Source organism: Aquarana catesbeiana, linkage group LG02, assembly GCF_042186555.1.
Source record: "Aquarana catesbeiana isolate 2022-GZ linkage group LG02, ASM4218655v1, whole genome shotgun sequence".
NCBI classification, from domain to species: domain Eukaryota; kingdom Metazoa; phylum Chordata; class Amphibia; order Anura; family Ranidae; genus Aquarana; species Aquarana catesbeiana.
Genome location: NC_133325.1, coordinates 664,675,219 through 664,694,663, shown reverse-complemented (window position 1 = coordinate 664,694,663; position 19,445 = coordinate 664,675,219). Strand labels below are relative to the sequence as shown.

The following is a 19,445-nucleotide window of genomic DNA, read 5'->3' as shown; positions in this document are numbered from 1 at the left end:
AGGATTTTTAACTTCTGCATACACTTGGGCACTCTGTCTATTGAGAGGTTGAGTAAAGCTATGGAAGGAGACTTGGAGACACTGAAACCAGTGATCTTGCAAATCGGCTGGGAGATCTTATTCCAGAGCCCTCTAATTATTTGCACAGTACCGCCAGATATGTAACATTGTACCCAACATATCACAACCTCTAAAACAAAGGGGGAGGAAGACAGGTAAAGTTTAGCTAGTCTAGACAGGACTAAGTACCATCTCATTATAACCGTGAGGCTTGCTTCAATCAAGGGGATGTTAGGCATACCTGGAAAGAGTGGGAAAGCGCCCTGTGCAAGTCCTCTAGCTCCAAGACCTCCGAGGTCTTTTTTTCCACTCCAACATGTATAAAGGCTTGGTGGAATTGGTTGCCAGTGACTTGTAGATCAGAGATGCCTCCCCTCTGCTCCGTGGTTTGGCCACACCATTGCTCACTGTGCACCTTTTTGAGACGTTAACATTGAGCAGTGCCAGAGATCTGACCAGCCAATGATTGACTAGAGCAGGGATCTCCAAACTTTGAAAACAAAGGGCCAGTTTATTGCCCTTCAAACTTTGAGGGACCAGACACTGGCCAGTGGGAGTAGAAAATGCTTCGTGGTCAGTGGGAGTTAAAAAACAAAAAAAAAACATCGGTTTCAGTGGAAGAAATATTGCCCCATCATTGGTGTCAGTGAGAGGAATTGTGCCCCATTTCTGGTGTCAGTGGGAGAATTATTTCCCCATCATGGTGCCAGTGGAAGGAATACTGCCCAAAGGGCCACATAAAGGCAAGCAAATGGCACAGTTTGGAAACCCCTGTACTAGATCATCTAGTGATGAATTAAATTAAATGATTGCTTTTTCGCAACAAGCTTTATACGCGGGTCTTATGTTATTAGATGTGAAAGCCTGAACATTGTGTTTTTTTTGTATATCAGTAAGCTTAAAGGAATAGTCACATGAAATGTAAATCCCCCCATCTGTTGCTGTCTGTTGTACTGCATATGATGGTAAAGTTTAACCTCAGCCTCCTTGTAATAACACATAGAATTTCCACTTTCTGCAGCTTTATTCCAGGCTGTACACATAACAGTGTGATTACTTGATAGTATGTTTCACTGAAGAGATTGTATTTTTCAGAAATTGGTTTCACTAAGTGATAGTTTTCATTGAAAAAGTCCAGGAGGAAAATCCAATTGAATTTTGATCAGTTTTTTTGGTTACTATGGCCAGTTTTATTTTACTAGTATTGTCTAGTCTAGTCACCACAATACTAGTATTCTAGTATTGTGTTGCACCTTTTTCATATGTACTGGTGCCATATAAGTACTATTGACACCTAAGTTTTAAATTAAATGTGATGCAAACCAGGGCAGTTCTGGCATATGATAAAAAACAATGCATAAGCAGAGGTTATTGTCCGTAAGAATCACATGTCACAGAAATATGTAGATCCTGAGAAATGGGAATTTGGAATCTTTAGCTATACACACCTCCCCAATCCCCCCCCCCCCCCCGAGCTTGGGCCCACCCTCAACCCTCACTCTTCCAAGCTTTCCTTTTTGTCTGTGAGGCTGCCCATTATTGGGAGTGTGGTGCAACATTTACTACTTATTTTAATTTACGGTTTTCACTGTTCCTCTTTCATAATATTGGTGACAGGTTTACTTTGTCCACTTGGCAGTATAAATCGTGTAATGAGGGCATCATGTTTGCTTTTGATGTAGATATGATGGGAAAAGATCCCTCGGAGGAAATTACATTACAAATTTTAAAGTAAACTAGAAATTCACTTCTAGCTAATGGTAGTGTTAATTTGCAGCCCAGATTATACATCTGATTGCCAGTGGCTATACTGGACTTCATTTGATCATTGATTTTGTTTTTGCCTTCTTTGTTTTTAATTAAGTGTAGAGCATTGATGGCATGCAATTGATATCCTAGCAGCCAGTCTCCCTGCCTTTTATAAAGGTGCCTTTTTATTAGTTATACAGTTCCTGCTGTTACTTTTATCTTGCAGAACTGAGACCACCTTTACAATAGCACTTTATATACACAAATGTATGTTCTGTGTTAATATATGCTTACAAACATTACAAGTAGCCCCAAAGATTAGTGATTTCCTTCAATGTTCTTGTGTTCTTCAATGGACTCCAAAAAAGGAGCACAAAAATTCTACCAATGTAGTACACCGGTACAGCATGCATAGTGATCTCATAAATTTAAAATGCTTTAAAGTGAAACCCAAGAGTGGATAATCTTATTTATGGTTTAGGAACCTGTCTGTTTCAATCTGGGAGTATGTTTAGGAGAAATAATGGACTTTATAGGCACCAATATATTAAAGATTTTTATTCATAATAATCTTACAAAATTCCGTAACATATGAAATACAGCCTACTCTATCCACTAGGCCTGGGCTGGTGGATGGGATAACCACTTGATGAAGTGGGAGCAATTAGCGTGTTTGAAGATGCAATCTCCACATGTTTCGTGATAAAATGTTTCTTCAGGAGCTTATCACTATTTTTCACTGAGTAATAAGAAAAAACATCAGTAAATATGCATATAAAAATACATCAGATAACTACATGTGTGTGTATACTAGTTCTGTTCAAGAACCCAAAGCTGAAGTAGGCATGCACTAAGGGCGAGAAACAATGTGGGGATACACCCAGCATCCAACAGGTGAAAAGTAGCCTAATCTCTCAATTTAGAGGTTAATGTGTGTGTGTGTGTGTATGTATGTGTAGATACATACATATATGTGTGTGTATGTATATGTATATATATGTATGTGTGTGTGTATATGTATATATATATATATATATATATATATATATATATATATATATATATATGTATTATTTATTTTTTCTTTATTTCAGGTACTTATATAGCGCCGTCAATTTACGCAGTGCTTTACACACCATCACCACACCCACAGTTTCAGTTTAGAATGTATACTCAAAAGGGGTTTAACTTACCAAACGGGAAGTATATGTATGCTTAACAGTCTAAGGAATAAATACCTCAGTGTAAGCAATCCAGCAAACATATGGGGAAGAGGTATTAACCACCTGCCGACCGCCTCACGACGATATACGTCGGCAGAATGGCAGAACAACCACCCCCCCCCGGTGCTCGAGGCAGTCGGCTTCCATCCATTCGTGGCCCTCTCCCCCCCTCGCGATCACTCCCAGCCAATGAGAATCTTCCTCTGCCTCTGTACTGTAAAAAAATTTCGTTCCGGCGCCGAGGAGAGAAGACATCAAGTAAGTGCACCAAACACTACACTTCCAGTAGAACACGCCAGGCACACTTTTCTCCCCCCTGTCACACTGACACCAATAGCAGTTTTTTGGGTTTTTTTTTTGCATTGGTGTCAGTTTGTGACAGTTTTATAAGTGTTAGGGTTAGCCCCCTTTAGGTCTAGGGTACCCCCCTAACCCCACCTAATAAAGGTTACCCCCTTGTTCCCCCCTCCGTCGCCAGTGTCACTAAGCGATCGTTTTTCTGATCACTGTATTAGTGCCACTGGTGACGCTAGTTAGGAAGGTAAGTATATAGGTTCGCCGTCAGTGTTTTATAGCGACAGGGACCCACATATACTACCTACTAATGGTTTTAACCCCCTGATTGCCCCCTAGTTAACCCTTTCACCAGTGATCACTGTATAACTGTTACGGGTGACACTGGTTAGTTTGTTTTTTATAGTTTATTATAGTTTTAGGGCACCCACCGTTTATTACCTTATAAAGGTTTAACCCCCTAATTGCCCGGCGGTGATATAAGTTATGTTTTTAGGGTCAGATAAGGTCTGCGTCACCCCAGGCAGTGTCAGGTTAGTGCCCGTACCGCTAACACCCACGCACACAGCCTACACTTCCCTTAGTGCTATAGTATCTGAACGGATCAATATCTGATCCGATCAGATCTATACTAGCATCCCCAGCAGTTTAGGGTTCCCATAAACACAGTGTTAGCGGGATCAGCCCAGATACCTGCTAGCACCTGCGTTTTGCCGCCCAGCCCTGCCCAGCCCACCCAAGTGCAGTATCGATCGATCACTGACACTTACAAAACACTAAGCACACATAACTGCAGCGTTTGCAGACTCAGGCCTTATCCCTGCGATCGCTAACAGTTTTTTGGTATCGTTTTGAATCAGTCGCTAACAGTCAGGAGCTTTTTTTGCCTGTGAGTCTCACTAGTGTACCCCTAAATTTAGAGCCCAAAATGGCAAATCGAAGGTACACTAGTGAAGAGGCCTACACGTTTCTGAGCATGACAGATAGTGAAGAGGAAGTCACTCATCTGTCAGATTCAGGCTCAGAATACGATCCTGTAGAGGACAGCGGCTCCATGACAGATAGCTCTGACGACGGACTTGTGGTCCTTGCCAAGGTCAGGCGTACCAGACCCCAATCTTCTTCTTCTGTCCTTGAAGTGCAAGAACCGCAGGTCCCTCATATGGAGCAGAGCAGTACTAGCGCCGCTATTCCTTCTGGTGAACTGGCAAGCACCAGTGGCCTAGTACACCCTGGTCGTACATCCAGCACTGCAGTATCACGTGGTGACGTGGCAAGTCCCATAAGTGCAGTTCAAGCTGGCGAGGTGGCAAGCACTAGTAGTGTCCCGCTGCCACTAAGAAGACGAACACAGGCCCGTCGTGCCCTTCCTGCAGCATTCGCCAATCCGAATTGGGAACCCACCACTTCTGCAGCACCTGTACTTCCCCCATTCACTGGCCAACCCGGAATTCAGGTGGAAACAGTTGATTTTACGCCACTGGATTTTTATTCGCTGTTTTTCACCGAAGATCTCTATAGATCTGTTGTGGACCAAAGCAATTTATATGCTGGTCAACACATCGCCACTATTCCCCAGTCCTCCCTTGCCAGAGATTGGAGACCAATTACGGTCTCCGAATTAAGATCTTTCTGGGCCTTTCCCTCAACATGGGCATAACTAAAAAGAGAGTTGCGGTCATATTGGTCCACTGACCCAATTCAACATATGCCCTTGTTCTCTGCCTCCATGACCAGGGCACGATACGAGCAGATTTTGCGGTTCATGCACTTCAACAACAATGAACCCTATCGTCCTCGTGGAGACCCTGGATACGATCGGCTCTACAAAATTCGGCCCCTCGTAAACCACTTCAGCCAGTGTTTTGCAGACTTGTTTACTCCCCATCAAGTTGTCTGCGTTGATGAGTCCCTGATTAAATTTTCTGGCTGCTTGTCATTCAAACAGTACCTTCCCAGCAAACGTGCCAGATACAGGGTCAAGATGTATAAGCTCTGTGACAGGGCCACAGGCTATACATGTAGTTTTATGGTTTACGAGGGCAAAGATGGTCACGTAGAGCCGACAAACTGCCCTGACTACATGGGAAGCGCTGGCAAGATAGTGTGGGACTTGGTGTCACCCTTATTCGGAAAGGGGTACCACTTGTACCTGGACAATTATTACACGAGCATGACACTTTTTAGTCACCTTTTTGATCAACAGATTGGAGCATGTGGCACCGTGCGACCTAATCGCCGGGGTTTTCCCTAGTGGCTTGTAGATTCCCGTCTTAGGCTGGGGGAGAGAGCCTGCTTGCAGTGTAATAACTTGCTCGCTATGAAGTGGAGGGATAATAAGAATGTTTTCGTTCTTACCTCCCTTCATGCAGACACGACGGTCCAAATTACTACGGCGACTGGTGTTGTGGAGAAACCCCTCTGTGTCCACGAATATAACCAAAATATGGGAGGGGTGGACCTCAACGACCAGTTGTTGGCGCCGTACCTAGTTGCCCGTAAGGCCAGACGCTGGTACAAAAAAGTGTCTGTTTATTTATTTCAATTGACTTTGCTGAACGCTCATGTGCTATACAGAGCTTCAGGACGGACTGGATCCTTCCTTAAATTCCAGGAAGAGATCGTCAGAGCCCTTCTGTATCCAGACGGTGCTCCACCTCACTTTCCCCAACCAAATGCAGTAAGCCTGCTGCATGAGAGGCATTTTCCTTATGTCCTCCCGAGTATCCCTACCCAACGAGCCCCCCAAAGAAGATGTCGTGTCTGTAGCAAGCGCGGATATAGGCGTGACACCCGGTATTATTGTTTTAGCGTAGTGTACAGCATTGCACAGACTAGGGGACACTTTCACAGGGTCTCCCAAGATGCCATCGCATTTTGAGAAACCCAAACCTGGTACCAGTTACAAAAGTTAAAGTTACTAAAAAAAGTGTAAAAAATAAATAAATAAATAAAAACACAAAAAAAATATAAAAAAAACAAAAATAGTTGTCGTTTTATTGTTCTCTCTCTATTCTCTCTCTATTCTGCTCTTTTTTACTGTATTCTATTCTGCAATGTTTTATTGTTATTATGTTTTACCATGTTTGATTTTCAGATATGCAATTTTTTTTTATACTTTACTGTTTACTGTGTTTTGTTGGTAACCATTTTTTTTGTTTTCAGGTACGCCATTCAGCTGCAGAGCGGATTTATTTATCTTTATAGCAACAGCGTTTGCTCCCACGATACATAAAGCCGCGACTCCAGCGCTGTCGGAGGTGATTTCACCACCACAGTTACATACTTCAGCATATATGCCGAAGCGTGGGGGCAGCAGTGGGTGGAGGAGCGATTTGCTCCTGCCTTTTGTGGGAGGATGGCCCCCATGCTTCGGCATATATATATTTTAGGCACAGGTTGCGTTAAATGTTTTATTTTTTACTATGTTTTTTTTTTTATTTGCTTTGCAGGTATGGTAAGTCTTACTGTTCTACTATAATGTTACTTTGTTTTATTGTTAACCATCATTTGCTTAGCAGGTACGCCATTCAGTTGCAGCGCGGATTTATTTATCTTGACAGCAACAGCGTTTGCTCCCACGATACATAAAGCCGTGACTCCAGCGCTGTCAGAGGTGATTTCACCACCACAGTTACATACTTCAGCATATATGCCGAAGCGTGGGGGCAGCAGGGGGCGGAGGAGCGATTTGCTCCTAACTTTTGCAGGAGAATGCCCCCATGCTTCGGCATATATATACGGTGCATGTATGCCCATCATTAGAAGTGGGTGGATGAAGGGAGGTATTCTAATGGTGGGCATACCCACCGATCAATCTCTTTTTTTCGTTCAGCCCACAGGCTTACAATATATGCCCAACAAGGACCAGCAATGTACTGGTTTGTTGCTGGTCTTTGAGTGGTTATACCAGAATGATGCCTGCAGGTTTAGGTATCGTCTTGGTATCATTCTTTTCAGCCAGCGGTCGGCTTTCATGTAAAAGCAATCCTAGCGGCTAATTAGCCTCTAGACTGCTTTTACAAGCAGTGGGAGGTAATTCCCCCCCCCCCCCCCACCGTCTTCCATGTTTTTCTCTGGCTCTCCTGTCCCAACAGGGAACCTGAGAATGCAGCCGGTGATTCAGCCAGCTGACCATAGAGCTGATCAGAGACCAGAGTGGCTCGAAACATCTCTATGGCCTAAGAAACCGGAAGCTACGAGCATTTAATGACTTAGATTTTGCCGGATGTAAACAGCGCCATTGGGAAAGCATTTTATCACACCGATCTTGGTGTGGTCAGATGCTTTGAGGGCAGAGGAGAGATCTAGGGTCTAATAGACCCCAGTTTTTTCAAAAAAAGAGTACCTGTCACTACCTATTGCTATCATAGGGGATATTTACATTCCCTGAGATAACAATAAAAATGATTTAAAAAAAAATAAAAATGAAAGGAACAGTTTAAAAATAAGATAAAAAAGCAAAAAAAAATAAAGAAAAAAAAAAGCACCCTTGTCCCCCCCTGCTCTCGCGCAAGGGCGAACGCAAGCGTCGGTCTGGCGTCAAATGTAAACAGCAATTGCACCATGCATGTGAGGTATCACCACGAAGGTCAGATCGAGGGCAGTAATTTTAGCAGTAGACCTCCTCTGTAAATCTAAAGTGGTAACCTTTAAAGGCTTTTAAAAATGTATTTAGTTTGTCGCCACTGCACGTTTGTGCGCAATTTTAAAGCAGGTCATGTTTGGTATCCATATACTCGGCCTAAGATCATCTTTTTTATTTCATCAAACATTTGGGCAATATAGTGTGTTTTAGTGCATAAACATTTTAAAAAGTGTGTTTTTTCCCAAAAAAATGCGTTTGAAAAATCGCTGTGCAAATACTGTGTGAAAAAAAATTAAACACCCACAATTTTAATCTGTAGGGCATTTGCTTTAAAAAAAATATATAATGTTTGGGGGTTCAAAGTAATTTTCTTGCAAAAAATAAAAATATTTTTTCATGTAAACAAAAAGTGTCAGAAAGGGCTTTGTCTTCAAGTGGTTAGAGTGGGTGACATAAGCTTCTAAATGTTGTGCATAAAATGCCAGGACGGTTCAAACCCCCCCCCCCCCCCCCCAAATGACCCCATTTTGGAAAGTAGACACCCCAAGCTATTTGCTGAGAGGCATGTCGAGTCCATGGAATATTTTATATTGTGACAACACAAGTTGCGGGAAAAAGACAAATTTTTTTTTTTTTTTTTTGCACAAAGTTGTCACTAAATGATATATTGCTCAAACATGCCACGTGTGAGACTTTTTGGGAGCCTAGCCGCGTACGGGACCCCGAAAACCAAGCACCGCCTTCAGGCTTTCTAAAGGCGTAAATTTTTGATTTCACTCTTCACTGCCTATCACAGTTTCGGAGGCCATGGAATGCCCAGGTGGCACAAAAATGACCCTATTTTGGAAAGTAGACACCCCAAGCTATTTGCTGAGAGGTATAGTGAGTATTTTGCAGACTTCGCTTTTTGTCACAAAGTTTTGAAAATTGAAAAAAGAAAAAAAAAAATTTTTTTCTTGTCTTTCTTCATTTTCAAAAACAAATGAGAGCTGCAAAATACTCACCATGCTTCTCAGCAAATAGCTTGGGGTGTCTACTTTCCAAAATGCGGTCATTTGGGGGGGTTTTGTGCCATCTTGGCATTTTATGGCCTTCAAAACTGTGATGGGTAATGAGTGAAATCAAAAATTTACGCCCTTAGAAATCCTGAAGGCGGTGCTTGGTTTTCGGGGCCCCGTACGCAGCTAGGCTCCCAAAAAGTCCCACACATGTGGTATCCCCATACTCAGGAGAAGCAGCTAAATGTATTTTGGGGTGCAATTCCATATATGCCCATGGCCTGTGTGAGCAATATATCATTTAGTAACAACTTTTTGTATTTTTTTTCTTTTTTTTTTTTTGTCATTATTCAATCACTTGGGACAAAAAAATAATATTCAATGGGCTCAACATGCCTCTCAGCAATTTCCTTGGGGTGTCTACTTTCCAAAATGGGGTCATTTGGGGGGGGGGGGGGGTTGTACCGCCCTGCCATTTTAGCACCTCAAAAAATGACATAGTCATAAATTAAAGCTGTGTAAATTCCAGAAAATGTACCCTAGTTTGTAGACACTATAACTTTTGCGCAAACCAATAAATATACGCTTATTGACATTTTTTTTTACCAAAGACATGTGGCCGAATACATTTTGGCCTAAATGTATGACTAAAATTGAATTTATTGGATTTTTCTTTATAACAAAAATTAGAAAATATCATTTTTTTTTTTTTTTTCAAAATTTTCTGTCTTTTTCCGTTTATAGTGCAAACAATAAAAATGGCAGAGGTGATCAAATACCATCAAAAGAAAGCTCTATTTGTGGGAAGAAAAGGACGCAAATTTAGTTTGGGTACAGCATTGCATGACCACGCAATTAGCAGTTAAAGCGACGTAGTGCCAAATTGCAAAAAGTGCTCTGGTCAGGAAGGGGGTAAATCCTTCCAGGGCTGAAGTGGTTAAAGTGATTTGTAACACTCACATTATTAGGATGCTGTCTGGTGAGGTAGAGAAAAGTGTATTACCGTATAAGCGGAGTTTTTTAGCACACTGAAAGTGCCCCCCTTGGCTTATACTCGAGTCAAGCACTTTTCTGGTGCAAAGAATGACCTTTTCCGAACCGACTTTGGGGCCCCATATCTCGGGGCCACTTGGTGCTAGGAACCCCAGCTTTGGATATGTTGTAGTGCTAGTTCCACTGGGTTTGCACACCAAATTTTCGGCTTATATTGGAGTCAAGCACTTTTCTGGTGCAAAGAATGACATTTTCCAAACTGACTTTGATATCTCAGGGCCACTTGGTGCTAGGAACCCCAAATTTGGTGTGCAAGCCCAGTGGAACTAGCACTACAACAGCTGGGGTTCCTAGCACCAAGGGGCCCCAAATTCGGTTTGGAAAATATCAAGCACTTTTCTGCAGCAGAGAATGACTTTTTCCGAACCAAATTTGGGGCCCCATATCTCACTTTTGTTATGTTGTAGTTCTAGTTTGACTGGGTTTGCACACCAAATTTGGGGTTCCTATCGCCAAGTGGCCCCGAGATACGGGGTCCCAAACTCGGTCAACTGTGTCCATCTGCAGCAATGTCATTTTGGGACCCTTTGGGTCCAGAGACCCCAAATTTTGGCTGCAGCTAGGGGGCATCTAGGAACCCTTAACTACCAAGTTTGAAGTTGGGGGGACCTATGGCTGCAAATGGGCACAGTGAGGCATGCAAATTGGCATTGTTGACCCTCTTTTCCCACTTACAGTAGCTGCGCGTTTCTCACCCTAGGCTTATATTTGAGTCAATAGATTTTCCCAGTTTTTTGTGGTATATTCGGGTCGGCTTATACTCGAGTATATACGGTAATAAGTGAAGTATAGTCCCATATAAGATTATAGGTGTGTCCTGTCTATAGATTTCACCTGTTGGATACTGGGTATATCCCCACGTTGTTCCTTGCCCTTAGTGCATGCCTACTCCAGCTTTAGGATCTTGAACACCGTTTCAATTTGTGTATTTTACAACTAATGTGTGTGTGTGTGTTATCTGATGTATTTTTATATGCATATTTACTGAATTTTTTTCTTATTACTCAGTGAAAAAATAGTGATAAGTGCTAATTGCTCCCACTCCATCAAGGGATTCCTTCAGTGGTTATCTCATGCAACGGCCCTGGCCTAGTGGATATAGTTGGTTGTAGTAATTAATGTTTGAGTCTGTATTTTTATATGGTTTTAAGGAATTTTGGAAGTTTATTATGTATAAAAATCATTTTTAATATGCATCCTAGAAAGTCCATGCTTTTTCCTAAACATAGTCAATCTTGGATAAAAGGATGTGGCACCGGTTACTCCTTCTTCCTTTTTTTTTTTTTTTTTTTCTTTTTTTATATACACCCACAGTACCATCCTGTGGTGTACTTATGCTAATATATTTCAGTCTGGGAGTAAGTATGTACTTTAAAACATAGCTAGTCACTAACCGAGGAAAGTGATAACTGGCTTTTTAAAGTGGAACTTTATTTTTTAAAAATGCTAGCAGGAAGGCTTTTCTGCAATAGAAAGGCTTGTTCCTTCTGTATGCAAACGTCAGAATATACAGTGAGCTGTACATACATGTGCAACTTGGTGTACATGCCTTGATGCCAACAATAGATTGCCTCCTATGCGCATGTGCTGGGGTTTCATCACCCCAGGCAGGCCAATCATGGCCAAAGATGCCGAACTCGGAAAAGGCCTGGGATATTACATTACTGTTGGGGGGGGGTAAGTATTGCAGACTTTAGTTCTGCTTTGTTGGTATCCTGATTTTTGGGGTTTGTTCAAGCTAGACTGATTGTGCTGTGTACACACACCCACATCTTTTTCTACACTCAGCTTAGTGCTGCCGACTTCCCCCAACTTTGTTGCAGCTTCTTGACTACCTGCACATGATCCAGTGGCAGCTCTCCACTGGAACACACCTGCACATTGTGTGTTTACATGGTCACTTGTCTTCATTTGGAGCACATATGACGGGGTAACAATGCAAGAGCACATATAGGAAAATGTCACCCTGAAAAGGAAGTGCCTGGACAAGGGCCTCAATGGCTGCAGATTAAAAAAAAAGAAACATGTTAAAGTTTAAATAGGATTTTAATGATTGGGTTTTTTTATACGTTTGAGTCATTGGTCTGAAACAGACTGAAATTATAACTCCTGGGTCTGTGCATCGAGTAAGTCATTGGATCTGCAGGACAACCAAGCAAAAGCATTTTTTAGCCTGTCTTCAGGAGAGGGAACCCTTCACACCAACAGTAGAGTAAATCGTAGCAGGCTTTCAGGTCACAAGCCCCCAGGATTAGGCTTTGCAGTATATGGGGTTTTTTTTGTTTTTGTTTTATCCCCAAACCACAGGAGGACTTTTAAGACACAACTCTAGTTTTACGCCTATTTGTTTCACCAGCTGTTGCTCTGTTATATATGTGGAAGCTCAGAACTCCCTAATTCTGATATTCCATGTGAGAATGAGTGCTCTGTGCCCTTATGAGACCTCCAGTATCTTGCCCGTTACTCTCAATTTACCTACACACCATTATTTGAGGTTTGTGTGAGGTAATTGTGCTCTTGATGGGATTACATTACAAAATGAAGACTGCGTTTCACAAAACATTGTAATAGAATAAAGGGGGCAGAGCTATACATCAATTATACCTACCAAACTGTGCTGTTACAACTCCCATGTGCTGACACAAAAGCCTTTATTTTATAACATGCCTACTAGTTATGTGGCTCCCACTGATCTCTTGTTAAGTCTCTGGAAAACAAAGTGCTTCTCAACTACACATTAAATGTGAACAATCTGGGCTCTTACTTGTTTTATGTGCAGTATAATTTTTACAGGTTCAAATTCATTTGCTAATCTTTGTGAAGCTGATTATTGAATATTTGCAGCATGAGTATAACGTTAACAGCGCAATCTGGCATCCTGAAGAGCTGCAGAAATATAATTCCCCTATTAACATTTGACCTATTTAGAGATTTACATTGAGAACGGCATGAAGCTATATAATGTGAGCTGCATTTTTGTTATGGTTTAATGCCAGTGTTAATGGGGCAGAAGTATTGGAGTGGTGCTCCAATTCTAAAATAGAGGGGTGAAAGATTAGAACCAGTCAGGTTTTTTTCAGTCTTTGTCCCAGCTGGAAAGATTTCACTTAAACAGAAAATAAGTGGAGATCTCACAATGGACCTACACAGCAAGTTCAAATCCTTACCAAGTTCAAAACTTTTTTTTAAATTTCCACTTTAAAGTTGAAGCTTGGGTATGGCATTTTTTGCATAGTTTTGTTGATCCAGTTTGGACCAATATAAGTTATTCCTGTACCAAATCTGGCTGATCCCTATGGAAGCTTGAAATCGATGTAGTAGGCACAGCGTCTTCAGTGAGCACTACTAGCTACCGAGTATCATGCAAGAGCGACTCTGACTCTTGCTGTGTGTGTGTGTGTGTGTGTGTGTGTGTGTGTGTGTGTGTGTGTATGTATATATATATTCTATCTATCACACACGTAAATACAAAGTGTTGGACCAACTGGCCCACCACGATAAACCTATGGGGTAGTTGTTTGTTTTTGTTTTTTTTTGTTTTTTTTTTTAATACTTTTAACATTTTTTATTTCAATGAAAATCTGCACTAAGATAAATGTGTAGACTACTTTTTAAACTACACTTTCTATGAAATACAGTGGCTGTCATTTGCTGGGCATACTTTACACTTGGCTGTTATGCTAACACGTTGGCTACAGTACTTTGGGGTTTTTATTTACGTTGGGGTAGTTATTTACTAAAGGCAACTCCACTGTGCATGTCCAAGTGCACATGGAAGTGCAGTCGCTGTAGATCTGAGGGGGACATGCAAGGGACATTAAATGGCATTTTTGCTTGCACATGATTGAATGATAAAATTAGCAGAGATTCCCCTCAGATCTATTGCGACTGCACTTCCACTTTAGTGAAGACACCCCCCCCCCCAGTCATTGACCCAGAACAAGTATGCTGGGCAGGAAAGGAAGCTTAAATATTCCAGATCAGAGCACTGAAGCCAGAGGTTTACCAACTAGAACTTCTTTTTTTTTTTTTGGTCGGACTCCGTGTTTCTCTCAAGACAACTTTATTGTGCATTCTCATCAGTCCCTGCCCTTAACCACTTAAGGACTAGCCTCATTTGGATTTTAGCTGTTTACATGTTTAAAACAGGTTTTTTTGCTAGAAAATTACATAGAAAAAAAATATATATAATGTTTGGGGGTTCTAACACCCTAGAGAATAAAATGGCGGTCAATGCACCGTATTTGCGCAGCGGTCATATAAGCGCACTTTTATTTTTTTGGAAAAAATGCACTTTTTTGAATAAAAAAATAAGACAACAGTAAAGATTAGCTAATGTTTTTTTTTTTTTTTTTAATATTGTGAAATATAATGTTACGCTAAGTAAATTGATACCCAACATGTCACGCTTCAAATTTGCGCCCGCTTGTGGAATGGCGTCAAACTTTTACCCTTAAAAATCTCCATAGGCGACGTTTAAAAAATTCTACAGGTTGCATGTTTTGAGTTACAGAGGAGGTCTAGGGCTAGAATTATTGCTCTCGCTCTACCGGTCGCGGCGATACCTGACATGTGTGGTTTGACCACCGTTTTCATATGTGGGCGCTAGCTACTGTGCTGCCCACCACTTAGCCACTGTGCTTTATGTACTGCCATTAGGCTGAAATGTGTGCTCATCCAGAGCTCTGAGCAACCTTGTTTTGGGCCACTGATTTGGTTAGCCAAGCAACTAGTATTTTAGGTTTCCTGTATTGTTGAAGAAAAAAAATGGGCAATGTAATGGCCATTCTGTAAGGTAATCATTTGAGAATGCTAACAAAACTTTTGGGCTCATGCACACAGGACATTTTTATAGCTGCCTTTGAACGCCCCTCCATGTTAGCCTATGTGTCCATGCACACATAAACTTTCAGAGGCGTTTAGAGACATGAGCATTTAGGGGCAGTAAAACAAGACAGCCTGTGCATACAGAAGCAGAGGCTGTTGAGCTGTAAAAATGAAAAATGGCCAAAAAAGCGGCTAAACGCTGTAACAAGTTTATCTGCGTTTTTACATTATAGGGAGTGTTTTTACTGGAAAAAACACCCATAAACGCTATTCAAAAATGCAGCCAACAACTCATTTTTAACGCTGCTATTTCCTGGCAGCAGCGCTGATGTTTTTTTAAACGTCCTGAGGCCTTTAGGAGATGAGAGTAAAAGCTTGCACTCCTGTTTAAAAATGTTGTTATATTGAGACTTAATTCTTTTTTGTTTGTTTTTCTTTTACAGGATGAATCTCGTATCAAAGCCACAGCTATGGATGTAAAACCAGTTGATCACAAAGAATACTCAAGGCGCCTTATAATGAACATCCGGAAGCTGGCTGCTCAGGGAGTCTGACATACCACCTTTTGGAAATCTGTCATATCAAAAAGAGACATTCTTCCTAAATGTACAATATAAAACTGTAGAAATAGCGCTGAGGAAGTCCCTTCAAGACTCATAAGCTTCCTGTTGGTCCTGTCGCCAAAACATTTTCGATAATAGGTTAAGCTCCTTGCAGATTGGTGTGGTTTATTTCCTGATGGCTGTGGCTGTTTTTAGAAGACTGTTGCAGGTTTTTCTTGTTTTCCAGGCTAATACTACTGTAGATATGAGGTAGCCAAGCACTTAAATGACCTTGGTACCTTCCCCTACATCTACTGTACATATGTTTATCTGATTATAACTCAAATGTGCCCAACTAAGCTTTCCTTCTCTTCTGCTAATTCATCCGAAAGCTTAATTACATTAAAACAGGACTTAATTAGCATTCTCAGAAGTAATTGGTTGCTGCTGAAAAGTCAGATGCCCACCCACAACCATGTTCTAACATTCTGAATAGTTCCATAAGCCGGTGGCTAATCAGGGGGCTTCCTCTCTCCGTGTAAAGACCAAGAGTTTATTGCCGTCACTGCGCGCCTCTGTTTGCAGTGAGATGTGCCATACAGTTTGCAAATGCTTGGAATGACAATATGGAGGAATTATTAATCAAAGACCTATCTTTTCTATCTGAAGACTTTCCTTCGGGGTTTAATAGACTGAGTCAGATGGTCCTGATATTAATCAAAATTGTCTCTTCTGAGAAGCTCTGATAAGCATTGACTCTCTGGCCCCTGGGGAAATCTGGCCAACTACAAAGCTTTGCTTTATTTTTCATTTAAATTAATATTGTGCTTTCTTACTCTCCCTTTTTTTTTCCGACAGTGTGTAATTGCAGAAGTTTGCTTTTTGTACATTCACAACATTTCTCAGTGTTTTCAGTTGCTTTGTTTATTTTACTCCCCCCACCCCCATTTTTTGTAATGGAATTAATCAGCACTGTTGTATAGGAGAAAAATGTTCCTTATTTCTGGATCTCAATAAAGTTTTAGGTTTTTTTTTTTTGCACTTTTTTTTTTTTTTTTTTCTCCATAAACCAGTTTCACCTGGAAAACAATACATTTTCTCTTAAAAGGTACTGCCAAAATGAGACATGTGAAGCTGACATTTTCCAGTCTTATTACCATTTGCTTCTCTAAGATATGATTCTCAGCTTCCACTGTTTTTAAAGAGCTGAGGCAGCACCTTTTTTATGCGTTTATTGACATGTGCACAGCCCTCTGAAACCAAGCAGGAGTTGGCATTTGCTTAGAAAAAACGTAATTCTGCTAGTGGGATGCTTCAATAGTGGTTAGCGATTTGGAGTTCATGAGGCTTGATTATATTCACTGCATTTCTCCTCCCTCTGCAAGCTCACTTGGTCTTAGCAGTGTGAGAGGCTCAGCCTATAGATGTACAAATCACTGGTTTGGCACTCCAGGAGTCAACCGCAATGGAGGCTAGTGCTGAAAATATGACAGACTGACAGTTTATTTTCTACAAGATTTTCAAGCTTTTAATCTGTAGCACTCAAAGATCCTCTGCCATGATAGGTGCAAAATGTTTTGCAGTTACAAAACATCAATGTGGTCATGTTATAGTACAGAATATCCTTAGAAATATCAAATAAAACTTGTTTTCCTTCTTTGTGCCTGTATTAAATAAACTAGCTACTGATCTGAAAAGACCTGCCCTAGACTGAATGTTATGGGAGCAAATTAGGAGTCTGCATCATGTGAATGGCCTGTGCTGATGCACAACAATAGCTAATGTTCTTTAACCACTTCAATACCGGGCACTTAGACACCTTCCTGCCCAAGCCAATTTTCAGCTTTCAGCGCTGTCGCAATTTGAATGACAATTGCGCGGTCATACAACACTGTACCCAAACAAAATTTTTATCATTTTGTTCCCACAAATAGAGCTTTCTTCTGGTGGTATTTGATCACCTCTGCGGTTTTTTTATTTTTTGCGCAACAAAAAAAAAGACCGAAAATTTTGAAAAAAAAAAGTTTTTCTTTGTTTCTGTAAAAATTTTTGTAAATAAGTGTTTTCTTCTTCGATGGGCACTGATGGGCACGATGAGGTGGCACTGGGCACTGATAGGTGGCACGTGTATGCGACACTGATGGGCACTCAAAGGTGGCACTGGGCGCTTGTAGGCGGCACTGATGGACACTGATAGGTGGGCACTGATTGGTGGCACTAATGACACTGATGGGTGGCATTGCTGGGCATCACTGATGTTACATTTTATATAATGGTGCCAGTCAGTGCCTATTTGTGGGCACAGATTGGGCATAATTTGCACATGTGGTTGGCCATGGGGTACATACCTGTTGCCCCCTTCCCTGGTGGTCCTGGCAGCTTCCCTGGTGGTCTAGTGTGGGGCATCCGAGGGGGGGCTGCGCTGATCTTGGTAAGGAGGCTCTTTACCAAGATCGGTGTAGCGGTGTGTCAGACTGACACACCGCACCACCGATCGCCATGATGCACGCTCCCACAGGCGCATGCGGCTGTTATCCAGATGGACGTTATATGACGCCCAGTCAGGATAACTGAACCACCGCCCGGCCGTCGTTTTGCTATAGGCTGGGCGGGAAGTGGTTAAAGTGATTGTAAAAAGAGCAGCCCCGATCTTCCTTCTCAGGTACCCTGCTGGTGCTCCCACATTAAGCTGCTTGCTATGGGGGCTCTCCTGTGTGCTTGTTCCCAAGCACTGCAATGTGTGTCCATAAGACACACAGAGCAGAGCTTGCCCCCCTCCTCACTGGCTGTGATTTACAGCAGCAGGAGTCAATGACTCCCACTTCTGTATCTAAGTTAATGAGGAGGGAGAGAGCCTATGCTCTACTGTACATTGCTGGATTGAGAGCAGGCTCAGGTATGTATTTAAGAGGAGCTGCATGCAGGAGGTATACCTTAACTCCATAGAATGCAGTAAGGTAAAACACCTTCTGCATTTACAACTACTTTTAAACAGTAACTCAATTATTGAGAAAAAAGAAAAACATTCCTCTGGGCGATCAATGTACGTTGCAGATGGACACACAGCGCTATTTCGTCAAAATAACAAAAGGGTAGGGATCTGCAACAAAGTTTGATAAAATTTCTTGCAAACTGAATCTGTATGGCAGTGTCTTTATATTTATCAATCAGCTGCTGCACCTGCAGGGCTCTATTGAGGAAAGCTGAAAGGTCTGTATCCCTTTAGACGTGATTTCCCTTTGGGAATATCTCACCAAAAATGACATTTTTGTTGCAGGGGATGCCCAAAATCTGATTTGTATCTTAGTGCAGATTTCTGGAAAAATTTGTAAGCCAATCACACAAGCAGGAATTGTAATTTCTGGGGGGGGTGGTCTGTACACCATCTGTGTACAGAACACCTTTGGGTTGCCATATTGCTTTGCATTTTACAGAAAATTACAGAGCTGCAGATTGAAAAGGAAAGGTAATTTTTAATAACTTTCAATTACAATATGACTTGTGTAGCAAAAGTATACGCTATAATTTTTTTTTTTCTATCCATGAAAGTGGAGCTACCCTTTCAGTAATGCTCTCTGTTGAAAAAACTTTGTAGTTATTTGTTAGTTTTATTTTATGGATGGGGGTTATTCGTTAAATAGCTTTATTTTATGGATAGAAATGGCTGGCATGGGACAAGAATTTATTACATTTATGTGTTAAATTTAGTCTGGATTGGTTGGGGCAGTTTGGATCAGTAGGGCTGTTGGTTTAAACAGGGACAGATTATGTACTCTGTTTAGCCTGGCCTAAGTTCTACTCTGCCACACTACAGAACTCCTCGTGTTTGTTAGGTCAGGTGGTCAAATGCACCTGTCAGTAAATTTGTGTGATCTCAAAAGCATCTAAAATGAATGCCATTGACGTAAGCCCAAATGCTCAACACAGGCCTTTAGAGTGAGGGTCCCATTTTGCACCATGTTACATGTTATACTCTATATCAGTGATGGCGAACCTTAGCACCCCTGATGTTTTGGAACTACATTTCCCACGATGCTCTACTATACTGCAGAGTGCATGAACATCATGGGAAATGTAGTTCCAAAACATCTGGGGTGCCAAGGTTCTCCAT

At 41.5% G+C, this 19,445-nt stretch overlaps 1 protein-coding gene across 2 annotated transcripts in view; it reads left to right on the top strand.

The window, feature by feature from the left end:
- The window catches only part of RPA1 (replication protein A1), a 150,899-nt gene extending 134,524 nt beyond the window's left edge, over nt 1-16,375 (top strand). For both annotated transcript variants that reach the window (XM_073616621.1, XM_073616620.1), the window contains one exon: nt 15,236-16,375. In XM_073616621.1, coding sequence (XP_073472722.1) covers nt 15,236-15,346 — 111 coding nt within the window. In that variant the 3' untranslated portion in view covers nt 15,347-16,375. The remainder of the gene's footprint in view (nt 1-15,235) is intronic.
- The last annotated feature ends 3,070 nt before the right edge of the window (nt 16,376-19,445 follow it).